General features: G+C 39.8%; 2 protein-coding genes across 4 annotated transcripts in view; one reads left to right on the top strand and one right to left on the bottom strand.

The window, feature by feature from the left end:
• Positions 1-18,732, top strand: part of LHFPL6 (LHFPL tetraspan subfamily member 6) — a 32,835-nt gene extending 14,103 nt beyond the window's left edge. For both annotated transcript variants that reach the window (XM_042478723.1, XM_042478733.1), the window contains exons 3-4: positions 14,417-14,515; positions 15,892-18,732. In XM_042478723.1, the coding sequence (XP_042334657.1) occupies positions 14,417-14,515; positions 15,892-16,010 (218 nt within the window). In that variant the 3' untranslated portion in view covers positions 16,011-18,732. The remainder of the gene's footprint in view (positions 1-14,416; positions 14,516-15,891) is intronic.
• A 625-nt stretch (positions 18,733-19,357) lies between these two features.
• NHLRC3 (NHL repeat containing 3) overlaps positions 19,358-23,957 on the bottom strand; it is a 17,256-nt gene continuing 12,656 nt past the window's right edge. For both annotated transcript variants that reach the window (XM_042478712.1, XM_042478703.1), the window contains 2 exons: positions 22,825-22,937; positions 19,358-20,486 (listed from right to left, as the gene is read on the bottom strand). In XM_042478712.1, coding sequence (XP_042334646.1) covers positions 20,258-20,486; positions 22,825-22,937 — 342 coding nt within the window. In that variant the 3' untranslated portion in view covers positions 19,358-20,257. The remainder of the gene's footprint in view (positions 20,487-22,824; positions 22,938-23,957) is intronic.

Raw genomic sequence — 23,957 nt, 5'->3', positions numbered from 1 at the left:
CATATGTAGAATATAGACAGTGTTTAATAAAAGTCATATTCAGTTACCACTTTTTCTCCAGTAACATCATTAAGAGCTCCTTGACTGAAAAGTATTCAGTATATAGTGCTTCCAACATGAAAATGCATGAAACTACACCCGCTGAGTTTTTGCAACTATGACATCAAACAAGTCCATGAAATATGCATTATTTAAAATGCTCTTATTCTCTGCAGCTCAGATAATGTTGTCTTAAAACATTTATTATCATATTTTAAAAGAAGGACTCTCTTACTCGTGCTTTTCTTTGTCCTGTTACTTCCTTCCAACCAGAAGTTTCTTGTGAACAGTTTCAGATGTTGCTTCATTTATTCTTTGTCCTTTGGTTCATCTGAGTCCTGTCACTTTTCTTGATTTGTTTGTACATCATCAAATAATCAAACTTGGATCACCTAGCCTTTGATCGTGAAACTGAATGCCTGATGACTTTCCAACATCTTGTCTGTGTGCGGCATATGTGTTGACACAAAAATTAACACAGTAGAAAAGCCATGGGGGAAAAACACACACAGAGGCAGCAGTCCAAAAGGCTGCTGTTTGTCCTTTTCTCTCTCTCCAGTACTCCCAATAGCTTGTAATTGGACTCCAGCTGCAAAGCATCGGCTCAGCTACAACAGCACTCCCCACAATGCCCCATTTCCCTAGATTACTCCCTTGTTCAAAGGTACATCCAAAGCCTTATAGGACACAATAACCTTCATGGCACAAATCCTTTTTGCCCGTTTGTCATATGGTAAACCTACACAGAATGGCAGCTGTGTGCTTGTGAGTTCCTTCTGGGGAGGGCCTCATTTACAAGGTGAATGCCTCTGTAGGGTGTGAGGTTTGGCAAGTTAGTGTACAGTGAGGATATTATTTTGACCAGCCAGAAATTCCATCTGAATCCATTTTTGGATTGGACACAGGTTCCATTAGGACTGGAGTCCAACCCAAAAATTATCAGCCAGGTGTGGGACTCTGAATTATGTCAGAAAGTGGCTTTTTCCTGAATTCAGTCAGTGCTATTTTTGCTCAGTGTGACGGATAAGAGAGAATGAGAAGAATGTGAGATTACTGATCTTCCCTTCTATCTAAAGCCCTGTGCATCTGGCCAGTTATTCTGCAGAATTCAAAAGTAGTGTTTCTTCTTTCTGTCATACTGGATTGACAGTTCTCTTGGTTTAAAGAAGCAAGAGGTGTGATTCCTCTGACATTCTGGATGATATTGAGGTTCAACTATCAGCAAGTTCCATCCGTATTGAGACATGATGGAATCTGCAGTTCAGCAAAATCTGGAGGGGCAAAATTTCCTCATTATGAGTTTGTAGCAAATTCCCCGTTGTATTGCCAACACATTATAATGTCCATGTAGGAAGAAACACCTCTTTGTTTTGCATCCAGAGAGATGATAAGGATGACTTTTTAAAAACTTTAAAAGGTCTCCCATACAAGTAGTGTAGTAACCAGTGCTAATCCTGTTTAGCAGTCAAGTTTGGGCAAGCTCTGGTGCCTTTCGGGTGTTTAGGCTGCCTTAGCTATTGTGTACTTGTTTTAAATTCTAAGTGCTCTTGAGTCACAATTTTGAGGAAATGGTTGGTATAAATTAACTTTCTTATCATCATCATCATCATTTCTGAGGGCAAAAGCTTGCATCGCATATTTCAAACGTTGCCATTTTACATAGGTGATGTTCATACTGTATATGACCATTATGTTTTTCTTTGTCTAATAAACATCCTTTTGGCTTTTAAGTTAGCAACGGAGAGGCAGGATACATGAATAAAATCTAAGGTGGGCATTCAACCATGTGCTGTCGTGCAGAGAGGAAGGCCCTCGGGCAAGGATGGTTTAGAAGGGAAGGGGGAGGCTCCAAGTGTGTAGTTCACTCTGAAATATGGGAGGCTATGAAATATTTAACAGTGTTTTTTAATGTTCTAGGAAATGGTACATGATACATCACTCCCAGTAATAGCACTCCCGATGTCTGCCTGCTGTCATCTGCTGCGCCAAACTGCCAACAGCAGAGATTCCTAAACTGCCAACAGTAAAGACGCCTATCCCTGTAGAAAAATAGCAGGAGATGAGAATAATCCCTGCCGCCCCTCCCTTCCCCCACTGCTCACATCGGCCCCTGGGCAAGCGGGTGGTATGCATTCTTCCCTAGCACTGCCGGGGAATTTTCCTGGCATCAGAGAGCAGGGCTTGGACCCTCGCCCTTGGCTGCCTAGAGGGCTGTGATAAATCTGGTTTCATTTTGTTCTGATTTTCTTGCATTTCTCCAGATTCCAAATCTGCATTCTCTCCTTTGTTCACTGGTTTGTGTGGCATCTGTTGTTGTTTGTTTCTGCTGTGTAGAAGTTCATATTCATTTTCATATGCCCTTTTCCTAGTGTACACATCTTCTACATTACACTAAGGTACCTTTCATGTACCCTCCAAACACACATTTCTACATCTTTCTCCATTGAGTAAGTCTGGAATCCTGTCCCAGCTAAAGTAGACCCATTCAATCAATTGCTAAATTGATTGCCAGCATGCAGACAAATCCAATTGATTCAGTGGATCTGTTCCAGTTATGACTAGAAATAGAATTCAGCCCTATGTGTGTTTGTATTATTTTTCTATTGAACACAATTTAACTATCCACATTTTTTAAAATGTACATAAGGTTTTATTATTTTCTTTCTTTGAAATGCACCACAAGCCTTGCCAATGGCAGAATTTCCAAGACAAAGGTGTCATTTCTCTCTATGTGTCTTAGATGCTGAAAAAACTGAATGCTTCCATCCATGGGCTTTTTCACACGGTGAAAATACTCTGGGATGAATTTGGGTTAATCGCTGTTGTTCACATGTACTCTGAATGCAGTCAAATCATTTGCGAGGGGAATACCAAAAACCCCACTTCACCCAGGATATTCGATACTGTTTTTTCCTGGGCTTTTAAAAATGAATCGCATCATCGACAGTGTGAATAGCGATGCAAAGAGGCTTAGATTAAAAGAAGCATACCTTGAACGCAGTTTGAATGCATTCGCATTGCCAACTCCTTGGAGGAACGAGGCTCCTTTCATCTGGCTTTACGAAGAGACACTCCCTCCTTTTCCTTACTGGATTCCAGTGGCTTCCCAGGTGGAAAATGGCATTTCTCCCCCCATCTTCAGACTACGGAGGCCGAGCCCAGGACCAGCAATGAAGGACCCCACCCCTTCCTTAGCCACCAGCTCTTACTAAAATCCCAAAGAGATGTGGATTGATCCTATTTCAAAGTATGAATAACAAAATCAAAATGTGTGAGCGAGGGTTTTCCCATTATTCCGGTACAAAAATGTGAATGACTCCCATGAGATTTCACTGCAATTATTTTCTATCATTAGCTGTTTATAGCTGGCTGGATGTTAATATGACCAGGAAGATCACTGCAGGAGTGTTGTACAGTGGCTAAATGTAGAGCTGGGAAAAGCTACTTTTCGGGTCTACAATTGCCAGCTTGCCCCACCTGGCAGAACAAGAGGCCATGCTGGCTAGGGATTTCTAGGGGTCATAGTCTAAAAAGTAACTTTTCTAATAATGCACTGGCAGCATCCATTCAGCAATTAAAGAGAAAAATAAAGTTACCAAGGATCTCTTGCCGTTTATCAGCTCTTCCACCTCTGCCTTCTGCTGTCCAGTGATGGTGCTCCCTCCGTCTCTCCTCTTTTGTGCGAATTCCCTGTGAGAACCATTTACCATGGTTCAGCCTCACATCTCCACCAGTGTTATGTAGCATTCACATCCCATTCCACAATGAGGAAGAGAAAGGGAAGAGGTGGAAGGCCAGAACTGTACAAACCATGGTTAAAAAAAAATCAGCTGTGTACTGTCTGCATTAGGCAGCACTGCCAAACTGTAGGATCTCAGAAGTTTCAAGTTTGGGAGCTGTAATTAAAATGGTAGCTGACTGGTTAAGCCAAGTCCAAACTGTTGTTGGTTTATTTCAAATGTTATTTCCACCTGTCAGTTCAAAAGAACAACCAAAGTAGTTAAAAATATAAAAATTAAACAAGTAAAACCAATTTGGGTTGCACAAGAAGTGGCAGTTGAATTAAAGTGGGCAGAAAATGTCCAATTTTTCAGATAGAGGCAACCTCTTTTTTTTCCAGGCATCACTAACCATTTAGAAATAGATAACACTCACTTTGAAGAAGCAACAGCAGCAGAAAAGGAGTTACTTTCTACACTTAATACTACAGCATATTAAAAAACAAACAAACAGTTTTTGTATCTAAACAGGTGTGTATCTAAAATAGGACTGCCACTATTTCACATCCTGAGCTATTGTGTACTCTAAGCATCTCCCTTTCTGCTATATCGTTCTCAGGTCTTCTGTAAATCAAGGAGACCTTTAGCAGTTAAGTAGCCATCTTGTCAGTGCTCTTAGTCAACCTGCTGCTATTCCACATAGCTGTCAAGTCTATTGGAATGGTTTTACAGACACCTCTGAAAACCTATTGGGTTCATAAGCCACAGAGCATGAATCAGTCTAATTGGTCTGCCATTTTGCTAGGACATTGCAAGATACTGAAAGACATGCAGTTCAGAAGGTTACAGCTTTGTCATGACAAGAGTGTCTTTACTATGCCCCTGGTAATCAGTTGATTTCTGTCTATTAAATCCAAAGTGTGTCCTGATACATGAACAAAATCTGTCATTAACTGAAAGAAACCCAAGCTTGCATCGAAGTCAATCAAGTTCTGAGCTTGTCTAGAACTGGCATGTACTTTTAAAGCTCCGAGAACTTGTTAAGAAAGTTGAGTTGAACCAGCAAACACCTAGGAAATGAGGAGTGGCTTGTAGGAGTGGTAGTAGTAATTTTTATTTACTGTATATTTCCTGCCTCTCGCAAGGATTACATCATTAAAATAACACAATACAATACAATACACCATCTATAAAATACTAATACTGAATTACACATTCCTATTAGTTCCTTAAAATATCCGATAATCAGTTTTACAGTCATAATCAGGGTGGAGCCTTAACCATAGTTTCTTATACAAAGTCCGGTGGATAAGTACCGTACCTTTGAGACTAACTGAAAAAAAGAAGCCCATAGCATGAGCATTTGTAGATCTGAGCCTACGAAGTGTTACTGATAAGATGGGAGCTGCTGTCAATGTACAGGGTTCAGCAAACTAAGTAAATTGAAATGCAATAGTAGTACAGTTTAAAATTATTTTTTATTTCCTGCAATGGCATTTTGCTTCTTGAAGAATATTAACCATGCTGCCAAAGTTTGAAGACCTCAGTCATGCCAAAATGAAACACGTTTCAATAAATGCCCTGTGAATCAAAATCACCAAAAGTCAGAAAGGTTTAATTTTACTTGTACATATATGAACAAGCATCATATCATCTCATGATAAACTTTTCATGACGTTCCACCAGCTTTCTCATCATTTCAGCCCTTCTGCATTATACTGTCTTTATTGTCGTGGTATTACTTGTACCTCATGAAAGAGGGACACGCTTAAGAAACCAAAGATGCATTGGGCCTGGGAATGAAATACAATTGACCCTCCATTTTCACAGGGGACCTGTTCCATAGGCTTGAATGGTGCGTAGGGTGTGTGCCGTAGGGGCACGCTCCATTGAAGATAACAGAGATTGCCCCTCTGTGTATAATCAGGAACGCAGATCTCAAGTCAGGGAAATGAGGGGCGACTGTATAGATGTATGGGAATGTCTTAAAAGTACTATACCCAAATTACATTACAGCTATGAGTACAACAAACATGCTCAAAATCTTGTTGCATGTTTAAAGCGAAGAACTGATAATGCTGAATGAAGGGGGTATAAGTTGGCAAATGGATTTTTCAGTAAAATCCCATTATCCAGGAACAAAGAAACTGAACAGAACAACAAATTCTTCCTGTTTGTGGTGGACATGACTGTACGGTATCTTTCTGCTCCTGCATGATAAATGTATGCAATCAGCACTACATCAAGTTGCCCTTGAGGAAGGTTTGAAGGTTCAGCTACCACAGAATGTGATGGCCCATGTCCTGATGAAAGAGGACTGGCAAGAACAAGTCAGACCTGTTATGCAGTGACTGCATTGACTTCAAGGGGCTGCTGTTTATCTGTTGTAATCACCAAAATAACTGCAAATTTTCATATTAAAATCCCATATTAAAATGCTCCCTGAGTCCACGCTCCATATTTTGTCTAAATGAGCTATACCATAAAGCAGAGCTCTTCTATATATTCTTCCCCTTTCCTTCTTTTTCTGGTCTTAATAGTCTTCTTCATTGCTGAAGTGACCTGTTAGGATCTGGCAACCTTTAACACTCTGAGACATCCCCTTTCCCACCCATATTGTTGGATTTCCTATTCCATCATTGGCCGTGTCTTCTGGGATGATGGGGGTTATGATCCAACCATATCAGTAGTCTAACAGTAGAAAATACATATGGTGAAATCTTCCCCCCACCTTTCAAAAAAAAAAATACTTGCAACAATTTGCATTTTGTGTTGAATGTTTTCTCACATTATCAGACTGAGCAATCTACTGTTAGTTTTTGTGCTTCTTGCTGTATTGGAGCTGCTTTAATTAGTCACTTTGAATGCAATTTGTGAACAGCGAGGTATTAAGTATTAGTGAGTTGAATAGTCTGCAGTGAATATTTTGTTATAAGACATCTTTATGAACAATGCTCACTCAGGAAGTAATTGTTAGTTTTTGCCGGATCTTTAATCACCACTTTGATAGCCAACAAGCAAAGGGCTTTATAGCGTCCTAACATTCATTTTGCAGGAAATACAGCTCAATTTAGTGGCAGCTTTGCTGCCAGCGGAGCCCTAAAAAAATCAATTCAGCAATTACTAGCACAGAGTTTACCCTCAAATGGCGTTGCTTATGTTCTTCACAATTCATGAATGCATATTACTAAATTAATTTGTGCTTTCTCAGGCCCCTGCTGTTCAGAAATAATTGTTTCAATAATAAAGAGTTATGATCTGATACACGCAGCTGCATCTGAGCAGCAGATCAGATAATAGCTAGGTCACTGTTCTCCCTAGGCAATGGATTCCTGCCAAGCGTACAGTGTTGAGTGTCAATAGCACTAGATGCTTTCCCGTCTAAGATGTAGCTAAATTTTTCATGAGACTTTGGGCAATTTGCCTAATGAAAACAGTGCTGTTTTACAAGCTTTTGTGCATAAGTAAAAATAGAGCTTAGCAAGATCAATGAGGAAAGGCAGCACAGATGAACAGGTTGCCTTGGACAGGGAGGAAAATGTTTGGAACTGTGGCAATTGCCGTGCTGCTGGAAAATGCATATGGCTTGTGACACTTTCCTGACAGGCTTTGGCTGCAACGGTCAAAATGAGAGGGTTGGTTTAAGCAGGATTTCTGGCTATTTGATGACAGAGCTTCACACTTATGAAATAGATAAAAATACCTTGAAATCTGCTTAGACACCTAAGTGTGGCAGGCAGGGCATTCCCAGGCTTGCCAGATGTTTTAAAGGTCAGCCCTTATGAGCAGTCATCTCTTGCTGAGCCACTCTGAGATTGTAGTCAAAATGGGAGACACATGTTTTCTCCATACTGTATTTGTAGTTTCCACCTTGAAAAGCCATCTAAAGTGACTGAATTCCTTGGCTTCTTAAACGCAACACTAGCAGTTTGCCCTTTTTGCTCTTGCCTAACAGATGAATAGCACAGAGGCAAACGATTTTATCGAAGGCTGAAATTCTTAAATCTTTGGAATTAAGCATCCTTAAATACAGTGGAACTTAGTTCCAAATAAACCTGGATTGGCTCATGCATCAAATGCCCAATTTGTGCTCATTCAATTCTAAATGGGCATCCATAAAGCCAAAATCTTGTTGTTTTTTTAAAGAAAAGGTGAGGGGACTCTCCAACAATATTTTATTTTCAAAGCAGCAAATGTAGTTTATGAATTCCCTCAAGGCTCTTTGTTTTGTTTTGGGCTGGTTGCTTTTTTTAATTCCCTGGAAAATGTGGACCATATTTTCCATTCTGTCACAGTGTGATTTATGAGCCTTTCAGGAGCAAATATCTAGCAGCTTGTAAATAATTGCACTGACAAGGAAGCCCAGTCTGGTAAACAGATTGTTCTTCATTGTGCAGGGATAGAGTCAGGAATCCTATTGCTATCTCTATAAGCATCCTTCATCTCTCATGTTTTTCCCCAAGGCGTGACTGCCATTAGGTCCTAACTGAACAAACCCCATCATAGTTGTATGAGCAGAATACAAAATATACACGCACCATGTAGGAACTTATGCCCATGAGCAGGACATGAGGGCAATGGTATTCTCTCACTCATCTTCCCTAACAACTGACATAAACAGGCATCTCACCTCTTGTATTGGAGGTAATGCATGCCATTCATGACTAGTAGTAACCATTGGTAGACCTGGCCTCCATGAATCCATACAACCATCTTTAAAGCCATTCCTCCATTCTCTGGCAGCAAAGTCTACTGTTTGACCACTTATGAAAAACTGAAGTACCAACCGCACAGTTTCAGCAATGTACAATATGGATGAGCAATGCGACCTAGTATAAAGTGTCTGATTTACTGATCTAGTTACACAAGCAAAGTGATAATGTTTGAGTGGTTTGAGAAGATCTTTGGTCTCAGGTTTTACCAAAGACCAGCTCTAGCGTTTAGAGTCATGGTTGTACTTAATTCCAGAGATGCTGTCACATTGCAGAAAAGATGCAGTTTGTCACTGCTTTAACTATCATGGCTCCATCCTATGAAATCCTCAGGTTTATACTTTGTTGTGGCACCAGAGGTCTCTGACAAAACTCCGGTCCCAGAATTCCATAGCATTGAGCCATGGCTATTAAAGTGGTATCAAACTGTTAATTCTGCAGTGTAATGCAACACAGGTCTTCCTTCCTTTTGGGGGGAAGTGGACAGCAGACTACTGTCCTCCAAAGGGGTTAAGTAGCCTGTCCTTAGATATTTCACTGTTGTTGTTGTTGTTGCTTTTGATCTCATTCTCACAAGATTCTGAGCCAAAGAAATAACCTCCAATTTCTTGCATAGTTGATGATCTCTGAAAGTTCATCTGATAGTTGGTGAGAGAATAAGGTAAGGTTATCCCTCCATTGGAAAAATGTTTTCATTCTTCAAAGAGATTACTGAAGTTAGAGGACATCTGTATTTTTAGCATGTGCTACGCTATAAAGCTTTTAAACAACCAGTTTCTTTTCTAACTACTGTACTGTAAATCAGTATATTAACTGTATATAAAACTCTGCTGTAAGAAATGTCTAGCACTGTTCAGGATATGAAAGAAATAAAGATGAGAGAAGTCTTTCTTAGATGGCACTGAAAACTACAACAACAACAAAGCACTAGGCAGTATCTTGGCAAACCCAGAGATAAATTTTGAAAGTACAGTGTGTGGTGCCTCCTAACTTTTGGAGGGCTTGATGTTGTGTGTGGGCTGTAATTGATGAAGAAGAGTTTTTTTGCACTGCAAGCTTCTTTACTCCATAAATAATTTCTGTTTATATCATTCAAACCCCTGATAAAACTACAAATGCCTCATCTTATAAGCATAGGCCACCAAGGAAGGCAGCCTACCTCAAAACATGTCTGGCTGACTTGATTTATAATGTTCATTATAGGATTCCTACTACTATTAAGATTTCTGCCTGGTGATCTTCATGCTACAATTATATTTATATAGCTAAAAATATTACTGTATATGTATTCTGTATTAATAACAATTTAAAAAACTTTTTTGATTGAATTTGTGTAGATTTATCTGATGCCTACGTTTCTTATTTATGTAATGTTTTAAAATAGTTTTATGTTTCTGACTTCTTAGCTTGGTTGTTTACTTTGAGTCTGGTCTTATAAATTTTTCTGGTTGCCACTAGGATGCCATTAAATGTCCAGACTTTCTGAACTTTCCGTTATGGTTGGCACAATGTGGAACGCTCCAAAATATGGAACAAAAGATCAGGTGAGATCAACATGGCTAGAAAGAATTGGATCAAAATCTCTATAGCCATGTTACACCCAGATGATCTTTCATTAGAACCAAATGGCATGAAATGCTTTCCCTAAAAAACCACAGCGTGCCAGTCGTAACACCTTGAACTATGCAATTTCTTATAACTATGGAGGGAAGTTACTGCAAGGTTCAACATGGACAAAGTGTGCTTAATGGATCATGAGAAGCAACACAAGGACAAAATGTAAGCCAAAATGACCTCACTTGGCTGGCATGCAAAAGGAGGAGGTCAGGAAATGATTTGCATTCCTCCTAACAAAATCTCTCATGCCCATCTTTATATTTAAAGACACTCCATAATACAATAATATCCATGGTGTAGTGGTTAAAATATTGCAATGGGAGATCTGGGTTCAAAGGCCAACTGAGCCACAAAAATTCATTGGGTGGCCTTAGACTAGTTGTGCACTCTCTCTCTCTCTCTCTCATCCTGACTGATCTCACAGGGATGCTGTGTGGATGATGGTGCTTTGAGTTCATTAGAGAAAAGAGGGCGCATTAATGTGATAACTAATGTTTAAATAAAATAAATGCAAAATGTTGTGATTACTAACAACCTTGTTTGAAAAACTGTAAGCGCAGTCCATACAGCTACCATGGTATAGTGGTTTGATTGTTAGGATTCCTGGATACCAGGGTTTGAATCCTTGCTCAGTTGGGGAAACCCCTCAATGACTTTGGGCAAGTCACACTCTCTCCACTTAGGAGGAATGCAATGGGAAGCCTCCTCTGAATAAGTTTAGACAAGAAAACCTCTTTGTTAGTGTGCTGAAAATAGAAGTAAATTTAAAAGCACAAAAGTACAAAGCTCATCCTGACTACATTCATATTCCTTTTAAAATACTGAAAGACTTTGTTGGGAAATATTCCTCATCTCTAATAAAATGTATTGCAGATAGTGAATGATACTGAATGCTGATTTTTCTACACACTGTAATTAATGGCATTTCCTTCCTTCTTCCTAGTATTCTGCAATCAAGCACTTTGTTTGACTCAACAAACAGGGGGAAATAGCTTCATGTTTTGCCTCCTCCCAAGATCTGTTAGATATCCAAAAATTAACATGCAGTCCTAGGCATGTTTATTCAGAAGCAAATCCCATCATTGCAATGAGGCTTACTCTGTGTGCATAGAATCACAGCATTAATCTTTTAGGCTGTAATCCTGTAGCTGTTTGCCTGGGAGGATGTCCCATAGTAATGAATGAGGCTTATCCTCTGCTCCGAAAAATCTTGACTATAGGAACAGCAGCATCATATGGGTATTAGATTGTCTCTATGAAGCCCAGCACAAGTGCTAAGATCTAAAAATTCATAATAATTCTCAAATAGGTTGATACTGCTATGTTGTTGTTGTTGTGTGCCTCCAAGTCATTTTTGACATATGGCAACCCTAAGGTGAACCTATCAGGGTTTTCTTGGCAAGATTATTCAGAGGGTGGTTGCCATATTTCCATGCTCTGAGGCTGAGTGTGACTTTCCCAAGGTTAGGTTTTTATGCTTGAACAGGGAATCAAACCCTGATCTCCAGAGTCATAGTCCAGTACTCAAACCACCTGGCTCTAAACCACAAATATTGCCATTTGTTGTCTGGGATTGCTTAGCCAATATGTTAATTTCAATGCAACGTTTGGGTTTTCCTGCCACCTTGTGTAGTTTATCTCAGTCAGGATTTTATATAATTGAGATGGCAGTCCCTTTTTTGAATGTTCAAGAAGGTCTTAAAATTAAAAGTTTGATCTCTAAAACCACTTTATGGCTATAACTGAAAATGCTGGTAACAAAGGAGAGAGTGGCCATTTCTTTTTTCTAAATAGCTCTTGCTGTGTGTTTCTTCCTCTTTCTGCTATTAATTGCTTTAATCCTGCTAAGTGACATTGATCCCACCCTTTATTAAAAAGTAATTTAAAGCATAAAAACTTTCCCAAATAGATGTTTAACAGCTACACTTTTTGTAACTATTAATTTCTTTTTAATTTGTATTCATGGCAGATAACCTCAGTAGAATTTGTAATTCCTGATTATACATAAAGATGTAGAGGATTATCTTCATCCTTTCTCACCCACTCTATTAAAACTTGCAGCTGGTTTGCACAGTATTAATTTTTCAGATCAGGAAACGCTAACTCACTTTTCGCTTTACTTTGGAACAGGGATTTCATAGGTATTTCACACACACACTCCTCCCCATAACACTTGAGCTAGATTTTTTAATAGCGTCTGTCATTATTTCAATTGAAAATTCATGATCTAAGCAGTATCTTGGGAGCTGTGTTCATTTTAATTATGGAAATGATTTCCGTCTATTTCTGGAGAAGTAGCAATTTTGGACTGTTGAAGGAAAAAGAACAAAGAGTCTTGCAGTGCCTTAAAGCCTAACAAATTTATGCTACTGTAGCTACCCTTCCCCATCCTAGTGCCTTCCACATCTATTGGACTCAAGAGGGTGGAAGTAATGCATCAAAATTAATGCTGTTTAAGGCAGATAACACAGATGAAAAGATGACATATTTAAAATGAAAGTCTGCATCTCCCCATATGGGGAAGGCTTACTCTGGGTCCCACCACCATCCCAGGCTCTGAAGACGAGAGAGCGACTCTTCTTGGTGGCTGCTCCCAGCTTCTGGAACTCCCTCCCTTGGGATGCTAGCCTGGCTTCCTCTCTGCTCTTCTTTTGCTACTAGGAAAAATTTTTTCTTTGCAAGCAGGCTTTTAACACATCCTGTTTATACCCATGTATTTGGGGCCATTAGTGATTTTTAGAATTTAAAAAGTGACATTCCAAATAACACATCACTAATGAATCACTTGACACTGAACTCGTGAGTAAACATGTGCAAAAGTAATACTAATGCATTTACAATGATATTTCAAGCTCTAGTTTGACTACACTGGCCATAGTAGCCGGGGACGATGGGAGCTGCAGTTCAACACATCTGGACATCAGGATAGGGGAAAACTGAAAGAGGCTTTTGTGGCTATCCTCTGATGTATGGTTATTAAACTCTGGTATCCTGGCGTTCTAAACCAATATTCAAACCACTGCACCACACTGGCTCTCATTCACTAGAAACTTTATCACAACAGTCTAAAAAGCGGAGTTTTAATATGCATCAATGGATCACTAAAATGCTATTGTGGGGGGAAATGTGATAAAAAATGATAGCAAACCAATATGCTTCCATTCTAAAACTAATTGTGGCAGGACAGCAGGCAGGTAAGATAAAGTTTTAGGTCTTCTAGATGTGAAAAACTACCTTTCTATAGTGATGGAGATTGTACAGACCTTTAGATGTTTCACTGCAATTCCCATCTGTCCAAGCCAACACAACACGTTGTGAGGGCTGCTGAGGGTTTTAGTTCAAAAAGAGCCACACAATACTCACCTTTGTTCTAAAGACTGAGGGTTGTGTAGAATGGCTTTGTACTGGGGAAGCAATTTGGGTCACCCAGTTTTTGCTGCTCTTCCTCCTAGCTATTGCAGAACCCTGTTCATTCTGTTCTGGTTTTCTATTGTGGAAAACCTTAGGAACATCAAGGATGTGTGTGTGCACGCATGTCAGTCTCTTTTGCATGCATATTTGTGCATGTCTCACATGTAACAGCAAAAATGAGCTCCTTTGACTTGTGCAAATGGAAATGCTTTCTGTTAAAACAGGGATGCATAGTGACCTGTTGGGTTTCCAACGGCACATGTCACACTGGCTCAGAGGTTGGTATTCCTTCGACACTGAGAGGGAGTCGAGGGCCGCAGTGAGTCTGATACAGATCACCACCAGCAGCAGTGGGGAAATTTGGTGGTGTTAACAGGTATCTTAGGGGATGTGGTGGCTTAGTGGCTAATACTCCAATTCTGACAATCGGAAGAACGAAAGGTTGGCAGTTCGAGGCCCGAGTGCTGCATGATGGGGTGAGCTGCCATCACTAGTCCCAGCTTCTGCCAGCCTAGCAGTTTGAAAGCTTGCAGATGCAAGTAGATAAATAGGTGCCACTTCTGTGGGAAGGTAATATTATTCAGTGAAGTCATGCTGGCCACATGACCCACAAAGTAGTCCTGGGACGCTGGCTCTTCAGCTTAGTAATGGAGATGAGCACTACCCTCTACAGTCGGTTACGACTAGACATTCATGTCAAGGGACTACCCTTATCTTTACCAGGTATCCTAGAACTAAACAGGTGTCCTAGCCGACTAAAAGTTGTACATCTCTAAGGGAAGGTACAACAGACACTGGATACAAGCTTGTCACACTTCCTATTTTGCTTTACGAAAGAGAATCAGATGTAATTTAAGACATGTCATTTTCTCTTCATTTTCATCCATGTTTTGGTTTTTGTTTGTTTGTTGTCCACAGGTTTATTAATTGGTTCTGGCTGTGCTCTTTATCCTCTGGGCTGGGACAGTGAAGAAGTCCGGCAGACCTGTGGTAACCTTTCCAACCAGTTCGAACTGGGTAAGTGAGCAACAAGTGGAGAATGGCCTTCCACTATGATTGTAATGGCATTCAAAGGTTCACAACCATGGACTTAAAAAAGCAACAACACATTGCTAAAATTAGCAAAGGATTTACACATAATTCTATGAATCTGTTAAGGTTATACCTCCTCCCCACGGCTTTTTTAGGATTTGCCTCTCTCCCTGCAAAACCTAACTTGATTCATCTCAACACTCTTTCCCCGCATGTATCTTTTTAGAGGGTGGGAGAGAAAGGAGATTAAGGTATGGGTATGTTTGTTTGAATGCCAAAGCCCTGTTCCTCTGTGTGGGTATGTTTGCAACTTTGCTGTGAGGAAGAAAGTGACCTTTTGTGCATTTCAACATCAACACCCATCAGTCCCTCTTTCCCCTTGTTTTATCTTATATTTGCCTAAACTCTCTCTCCCCCCCTCCCCCCCCCCCAAATCTGATTTCTTATTTCATTTTTGAACATCCGGAGTGGGAAGCCATTAAATTATACAGACTGAGCCTACCCAAGCTGAATCATTCCTGTCCCCTAGGTTTTAACCAGGAAGCAAGTGATATGCTTTGCTTCCTTAACTCTACCTTTTTGGAATTGTGTGTATGTGTGCCTTCAAGTCACCTGTTAACTTATGGCAACCCCATGAATTTCACAGGGTTTTCCTAGGCAAGTGTTACAGTGGGTGCACCATATCAGTGAGCTACCCATCTGCAGACCGGAGTTCCTGCAGATCACCTTACCCCATATTAGTCAATGGCAGGGCATACCCATGTGCACATCGCCACCCATTGACTAATATGAGTTTGGGCACCTTCACTTTTTCTCATTTGTGGGAGGGTGTGGTACTGAACCTCAGTAGGTGGGAAGGGCCCACTGTACTGAGGTGGCTTTACCAGCTCCTTCCTCTAAAATATAGCCTACAGCACTTGGTATTTGTTGGTGGTCTCCCATCCAATTACTAACCACTGGCTGACTCTACCTAGTTTCTAAGATTAGAGATGATGTGGTGCTTTAAGGATATTAGTGGGGTTTAAATGTGTCACTTTTTGGGGTTTAAACATGTCATCTTTTGGGCATCATTTAAAATGAGCTCTCCCATATTGACTTCCAGGCACAGGAAATCCAGAATGATCATATGCACTGTATATGGTAACTCAACAAACATGGCTGATTACAAAAATGCATCTCTTGGTGGTTGTTCCCAGATAAATTTAGGAATGTTTCCCCAATAGATTTAGGGAATTTAATTTGGGAACTATTGCAGATTGCATTTTTAAGAAGCTGTATTTTTCCACTAACAAAAATATGGTGGAAGGAAGCCTTTTCTGATAATAATCTTTTTTCTGTGTTGTTTCTTTTTTCACTTGTAGGCACCTGTGAAATTGGCTGGGCTTACTACTGTACTGGAGGAGGAGCTGCGGCGGCAATGCTGATCTGCACTTGGCTGGCTTGTTTCTCTGGCAAGAAACAAAAGCAGTATCCTTACTGAGGCCAGAAAGACCTGAAACAAAATGAACTCGTTTTGGAAAGTGAGGGGGGAGGGAATGAAAAGCGTGTGCAAGCCTTCTTGGAAAGGTGCACTAGCTCTTCATTATAGCCAGTTCAATACAAACAAGGGTCAATGATTTGGGAGTTGATGTGTGACACTGTGAATAGCAGGGTTTTCTGTATCTTAGGGGTATAAGCCACATGGAGCTTAGGCTCTTACCATTATTATTCTTAGCGTATTTTTGTCTTATAAAACAACAGGAAACATCCCCTGTCTGAGGAGAAAGAAAGTGGCAGGATTTTTTTTCAGCAGACCATCAGTTCAATGGATTAAATATATGTATACTGGGTCCTTAGTTTCCGCTGGGGTTTGGTTCCAGGACTCCTCATGGATACCAAAATCGGTGGATGCTCAAGTCCCATTAAGTACAATGGATAGTAAAATGGTGACCTTTAAATAAAATGGCAAAATCAAGCTTTGTTTTTTGCAATTTAGATTTTTTTTTAATACTTTCAAGCCATGGATGCTTGAATCCATGGATAAAGAATCCGTGGATATGAAGGGCTGACTGTATATATACACCACACTGAAGGTTAAGGATGTAACCTTAAAAGGATTGTTTGACTTGTCAGCAAACCTGAGATAAAGAGGGCATTTCTTAACAGTTTTATTACTCACTTGGACAGGAGCAAGCACTGTTTTCCCACAAACAATTGGCCACTTAAGCTCACAGCTGGGGCGGCTTCTGTTTGTGTGTATGTATGGAGAGAGCACCTATTTTCAGGCCTTAAAAGTATTAGCCTCGAGAGGCTCCCGCAATCTGATGGTTGGCTCCCATTTGGAGTTTTAACCTAACAAACTCAATATGAAAGAGGCAAATGTTCTCTTTCCATATGAGACTCCAGAAAGCACATCTGCCTACCTTTGCACAGACACTTTTCTTTCATAGACATATAAAAAACAGTCGCCTCACAATTAAACACAGCCTCCAAAGTTCAACCAAATCTGATGAGTCTGCCTGTTGGTGTACCACAGAGCAGCCTGGATATCAGTTCACAGTGGAAGGCATTGTTACTCAGGCAAATGGCAAAGGCTAACATAGTCTGTTCACCTTCATCTAAAAAAAGCACAAAAATCCAGCAATCATGCCCCCCCTTAAAAATGCCAGCTCAGTCCTTCACATGCACATAGGTTCAAACACCATTTCACAAACCAATCAGTGTAGCACAAGTACCTCCCATTTCTGACATGAAAAGCAATTTTTTCATGGGCAATTTGAAGGGCAAGGGAATTCGAAAACACTCCCTCTCACATTTTAACTCCTGAATGCCTCCTTGGGGAGCAGATCTTCATGCCAAAAAAGGGATGTTAAGTTACCCTTGCCGATTGCATTTACATAATTGTATAATTGTGATTCGGCCTATGCCTTTCATACTTGGCATCACATCATACAACGGTGCAAATATATGTACCTCTTCCCCCCATATAGCAAGCAATTCCCCTTTTCAACACCTGCATTGTTCCTTCAGACTAACACACATACACAGATCACCTGTTCCTAACCTCTAAGCATGGTATATGCACATGCACACATTTTCCACTACACTTTTGTCTTCCCCTTCAGATTTATTTTTATTTCTGTACTATCCTCTACAAAATATCCCTTTTCCCATTTGTTCCTCAGATGAATAACAAGGAACAAATACTTCCAGCTGCTTGTTTTTTCAACAAGTGGCTTCAAAATGTTCATGTGAAGCAGGAAAGGTGGACATGGACTACTTCCTCTCTAGCCACTCTTTCTTGTGGAGGGGAAACATGTGTTTTGTCTGCTGCAAGGGACATGTTCACCTTTCCATGTGTACTGTCTTGTTTTTGCACAAGACTAAAAAAATGGAAACAAAAGCACATTATTCCAGTTTATTTGGTTATTCAGTTGGATTTTTTTTGCAACCACTGTAATTCAATCATTCAGTTCTATTTGTTTGAGATCAATAACTCCTATGTATTCTCATCACTCCTTCATCTTAGAAACTCAGCAAAAAAAAAAGTACTGTGGAACAAAGCAATTGCAATGAATACTCTGTGCACTTCTTTCTTTTTTGCTAATTATTTTATTTGAATTTCAGTATTATGCCATATTTTAAACTAAAAACCTAATGGACCATTTTTCAGTATTTTATATAATCTGTGTACACGTGTTCTTGAATTTTATTAACGGCCTTTCAGACCTATATAAATTTTATTATCAATGTTTTTGAGATTATTACAAAAATGCAATATTTTACTCAGCATATGTAGCCTTTTAGATAAAGCATTCCTATGAAGGGCAATGAACGGACAATTCTGTCCCTTGAGAATTGTGTGTGTGTGTGGCACAGTAGAGTAATACTACTTATGCAAGAGCAATGACGGACATCTTCCAAGTTTTGTTATTAATACTGCTAGGTAATTGTTGTTGTATTGTGCTGTATTGTTATTTTAATATTCACCTTTGTAATGTAATCTATAATAGACTATTTTGTTTGTACTTTAGAATCTGTGTAAATAAATGTCTTATGATAGTTCAACTGTATTTTAAATCTTTTTTTCTCCCTTCAGTGCCTATGACAAGGGTGGGGAAAGAACCGATCTTCCAACTTTTTGGTCTACAGTTCCCATTAGCCCCACTGACCATGGCCAGTGCTCAGGGTTGTGGCAGTTGTAGTACAAAGCCTCTGGGGTGGCTAACATTCCCTCCCAATGGAACCATGGATTTATCCTTCTAGTCTCCATAAATGCTAGCAGGATATCCAAAGATAGAGCTAGAGACTGGCAAGGTAGAGTGAGAAAACAAAGCAGGTGACATACCTGCACCCTTGCAAAAACAGTAAAGTGTTAGAAGGGCCTCCTGCGGACAGGAGATGCTCATGCTTTTTCCTTCAAGCATAGATAAGGATAGAGACAGGATTCCTTGCCTGTGGTACATGGAAGCCTTTTCCAGGAGTAAAGCTGGAAGTTGAGCCCTCTTGGTGTTCCAAGATGATAGGTGGAGAGGAACCAGAGAGAGTTTTGGTCTCATTCCTTCCTGCAACTGATTCAGTGCAAGGGGTGAGGGTCAATTGAATATTGCATTCCCCCCACAATACAGCACAGTTATACATTTTCAGTTTTAGATCACAAGCAGATAGAATTGACCAGTATATTCCTGTATTTGAGCTACAGATACACTGACCACATCCACCAGTCACATACTTTTGAGGTAAATTTCAGACATGTAGCTGCAATGGCCTGTTGCAGTAAAAACAGTTCCATAGTCTCATAAAGACATAAAATGTCCTTCTGTGACATAAAGGACTATGTAGGTAGTATTAATTTCCAAAACAGGGTCTTTTTCTCTATATTTACATACCAGTTTGCATTTGATGATTCACAAATAAAATCCAGAAAAATTAAAAACATTTTAAGATCTTATAAACCATACAAAAGTGTTAATGTAAATAACATCCGTGTTGCAAATTTGCAACAGTTGCAGCATGTAGATAGGGACTGGTAAGCACAAACGTTGAATTTTCCTGTCATTTTCCAAAACATCAGAAAGCAAGTAATCCTAGAGCACTATATATATTATACCGCTACGTATATCGATCTCTCAATAGTATATAAAATAACTCACTGATTGAAAAAGGAAGGTTTTAACCTTCTTCTAAAAGGATAGCAGGGAGAGGCAGTACTAACACGGTAATTCCAGGACATTGGGACTACCACCAAAACAATCCTGCTTTTTATGGAAGCTAATTTAGCCTCCCTAGAATAGGGTTTTATTAGATTATTTTACTTGTTCAAATAGAAAATGACATAACTCAAATTGTGGAAAATTGTCACTCTTGCCTTTGTTAATACAGGCAAGACTAATCTGTTTGTGCCCATTCACAAGAACGTAACGGTGCGGGTACTTGGCTGACCATTAAACCAAACAAACAAACAAAAAAATCAGCTACAATGAACCAAAGTTCTGATCCTCTTAAGAAGTTACTTACAGATTAAATCTTGCAGTTATACTAAAGAGGTATTCTGAAGGAGTCATCTGTAAGGAGAAACAATTGAACAGTAATCTAAAATACATAGCCAAAACAAAACAATTAAGTCCCTGAGATAGGCTTGGAAAGTAAAATTAAAGTGCACTTCAGATTAATCCAAGGGACCCCATCTTGTACAGTTGAAGGCAATCCGATTGGAGAAAAACATTCCAGAACTTGCTTGTGAAGTTATTAGTTTAGAGGCACATATCTCTGTACTTGCTGAGCTCCAATTTCTGCCACATAAATAGCTCCAGTTTGTTTGTTGATATCCATAAGATGGGGCTTGACTTTGTTGGCTAGTTGAATTGTGTCTACTACAACACAATCTCCAATTAATCCGATTGGTGGAGCAGCCAAGATTGATATCGTGCCAATATTTAGATGGAGCACGATTACATACTTCCCATCAGGAGTCAACCTACCAGGCAAAGAAAGGGGGGAAAAAAGAATATTTAAAGCAGGGTATCTTGAGAGTCACAAAAAAAATTTGTGGTAGTCATTTTCCATCCATTTGCATTTGAAAGACCACCTGGAAATCCCCCGTTGATTCCTACTGGTGAGATGTGGAAGATTTTCTGAGCCTCTGGAGATATGAAGTCAGAGAGAAAAGGAAACGGATGTTCCTTCCGCAATTAACGGTAGCAGCTTTGATCTATACAACATGTTCTTTGGCTATAAATCTTAGGGACACAACATTCCAAGCTACTGTTTTTATCCGTGATGGATTTTTTAATTGTTTAGTAAAAATCTTTAGCAGTTATTTGCCAAACATACCAGAACAAGTCAAATGAATACACAGGTAAGTACCTTCATAATTCTCATTAATACATTCAGGCTTAATTAGAATGTGAAGTTAAAGGCTTACATGGCTGGCATCCATAGTTTTTGTACGTTTTTTGGGGTATGAAGCCGTGTTCTTTAAACATGGCCTCATAGCCTGAAAAATCCAGAAAAAAACTATTAATTAGAACTATTAATGTAGAATTAGACACACTGAACGGGCTCAGTGAATGAAAGGGAAAGACCATGCCTATGTGCCTGCTTCATTCATATAATGTGGGATTATGGCATCAGCATATACAGGGTGGGTTTCTGTTGGAGCTAGTTACGTTGAACTATGGTTTACAGTGGTGCCTCGGGATACGAAATGATCGCGTTACGAAATTTCCGGGATACGAAAAAGTCGGATTGGCAAAAACTGTTTCGGGTTACGAAATATTTTTCGGGTTACGAAATTCATTTCGGCGCGAAATTCAAATGCTGCTATAGGCTTTCCAGTGCTAACGGAGTATTTCGGGTTACGAAATTTTCGGGTTACGAAAGGAATGGCGGAACGAATTAATTTCGTATCCCGAGGCACCACTGTAATTCCTTTGGCCATGGACATAAAGACAAACATAATGAAAATGTCCAATGGAATGGATACAAAAGAGATCTTCCTTCACATATTTCGTCCTTCCATTTGCAGAAGTACCTTTGACCTTTATATTATACACTGCACTACATGTTCATAGGGTTGATGAACACATGGCTCTCTAACATGTGCATTTTAAAATTAGAAGGCTGTGTGTCTCTAGCAAACACATTGGATCAAAGGCTCATATACATGAAGGCCTGAACAGTTTGGTTAGGAACTCTGGATTGATCTAAAAGTAGCTCCCGCTTTCAGGCTGGGTGAGCCAGTGTGCTTGAGTTTGTTTTACAATTAAAAAGATGGGAGGACATTCTGCTGGCCATGACTTATACTTGACCTCAAGTCAGGTCCTAATATACTTGATCAGACACTGACAAAGTGGAATTGCAATTGATTTAAAAGGGAAAAAACCATGCAAGATTTCTAGAGCACACTGGAGAGTAAGAAAAAGAAGGAGTGGGGCTAACTCATTTAAATGCTGAATGGGATTCAAATGTACAGGGGGTAACAGTGAAGTGTGTCAGGCTTTGAAGACTTCTGCTTCTACAGAGTTGTTAACTCAGACATTTATGCAAGCTTTGTTGATTCTACAATACTAATATTGCATATAATCCCCCTCCTCCAATCTGTATGAAAGTACAAATCAGTACTTTTTTTTAGCTCTACAAGGAAAGAGGCTAAATCTTGCCTCAAAGAATTAAAGGGGTATAAATACAGGAGGAGCAAAGGTGACATTAAGCAAGAGATAAGGAAAGAGGAAACCAATTAAACAGATTTGGTTTCGATTGTGTTTAACTAAGCCATCTGCAAATCCCTGACCATAAAAATTCCAAAAGAGGTCAGTCTGTCTGCACCTTCACTGGAGTCCTGTCTGAAACTGAGTGGAAAAATTTAGGTTCTGCTTCCACAGAAAACAAAAGAGTGGCCAACTCTTTAGCTGAAATTGGTAGGTTAGATTGGCCAGAACCACTGTGGTTTCGTAACTGTATCTTCAGCTGCAGTAACAGCCTTCTGAGTAACAGAGGTCCATTGTATCAAAGCCTGATGGACAACTTCAATTGAGTAATATTTGGATTCAAGTTGTAGCTTTTCCCTCTCATTGTCTAGATTTTTTAAAACTCACCAGTGATCCTGGCAAACCTTCAGCTTGACCGCTGTCAGGACTTACATAACTGCAGTGCCACCTGTCAGGTAAAGTGGCTGATATCTAGGAACTGAAGCTATTCCCCAGCTACTTAATGCACAAGGCAGCTTTTTATACACAATGAGAAGTTCAGATGATCAAAATGTCTTCCTTTCAAACAGGCACACAGATCTGCATGCAAACATGCAGACACCATACCTGACTGAGTAAGGACCATCTTGTGTGAAGCAGCTGCTCCAAGAGCCCAACCATTCTCCTGTGATTTTGTCAAAAACCTGGATCCGCTGGTTGGCTCTGTCAGCAACCCACACCTAGTGCACACAAAGAAATAGGCTCAAACTATTAAATAAATAAACCCTAAACACAGAAATGGCTTAAATCTATTTAAAATGAAATTAAACAAAAGCCCTCTCAGCTAATCTATATGCATGGTATAATAGCAAACGAAACAGGGTGCAGAATGTTCTAACCCCGAATAGTCAGGTATATCATATTGCACCTCAACATAGATAAATAGACAGACAGACAGACAGATACACAGACAGCTGTGCTATGTATTTTTCCATAATTGTTTCTATTAATCAATGAGGAATATGATTAAAGGTTTAGCAATGGAGAAAAAGAAGGAATATTGTTTACTCATTTGCCAAATATGGAATCTGGTACTTGAAATGATGATTCAGGAATGGGTGTAATGCATGATGAAGAACAGAATGCTCTTCAGCTGCCATTAGCCTCTGATCCATGCATATGATCACGATAATATACTATAAGCTAGGAATGGGCAAGCTGTGGCCCTATAAATAGTGCTGAGATGGAAATTCCTATCTAGCCCATATCTTCTTTTTACAACCTTCTCCTCATAAGCCAAAGGTGATATGAGAGTTATGAGGACTGTTAGTCTTCATTTAGGATCCTTTGAGATTCACTGTATATTTCTAGGTCACGCTCTACTGGCAAGGAATACAGTGAAGCAGCATCTTTAGTAATTTACACAACATGATGCTCCCCCTTGGCTACACACAAAGTAGCAAAAACTGGGCCCTGTATGCATCACTTCTCCAGTTCCTCAGTTTTATCTGCTGTTGGTGAAATCGCCATGACCATATGAATAGTATCCCAGTTGGGAGGAATGCCAGTTCACACAGATTGTGCTTTCCCAGGAGCAGAGCCTGGGAATGATCTCAAAAGCAGCCCCTTTTCCTCCCACACAAGAGGACTTCTGCATACAATAACCCTTAGACTCCAACATTTGTGCGTGCATGCATGTGTGGGTGGATAGATAGATAGATAGATAGATAGATAGATAGATAGATAGATAGATAGATAGA

This window comes from Sceloporus undulatus, chromosome 1 (genome assembly GCF_019175285.1).
Source record: "Sceloporus undulatus isolate JIND9_A2432 ecotype Alabama chromosome 1, SceUnd_v1.1, whole genome shotgun sequence".
In the NCBI taxonomy this organism is placed as follows: domain Eukaryota; kingdom Metazoa; phylum Chordata; class Lepidosauria; order Squamata; family Phrynosomatidae; genus Sceloporus; species Sceloporus undulatus.
The sequence above is the reverse complement of the archived record's forward strand: the minus strand, read 5'-3'. Positions and strand labels throughout refer to the sequence as shown.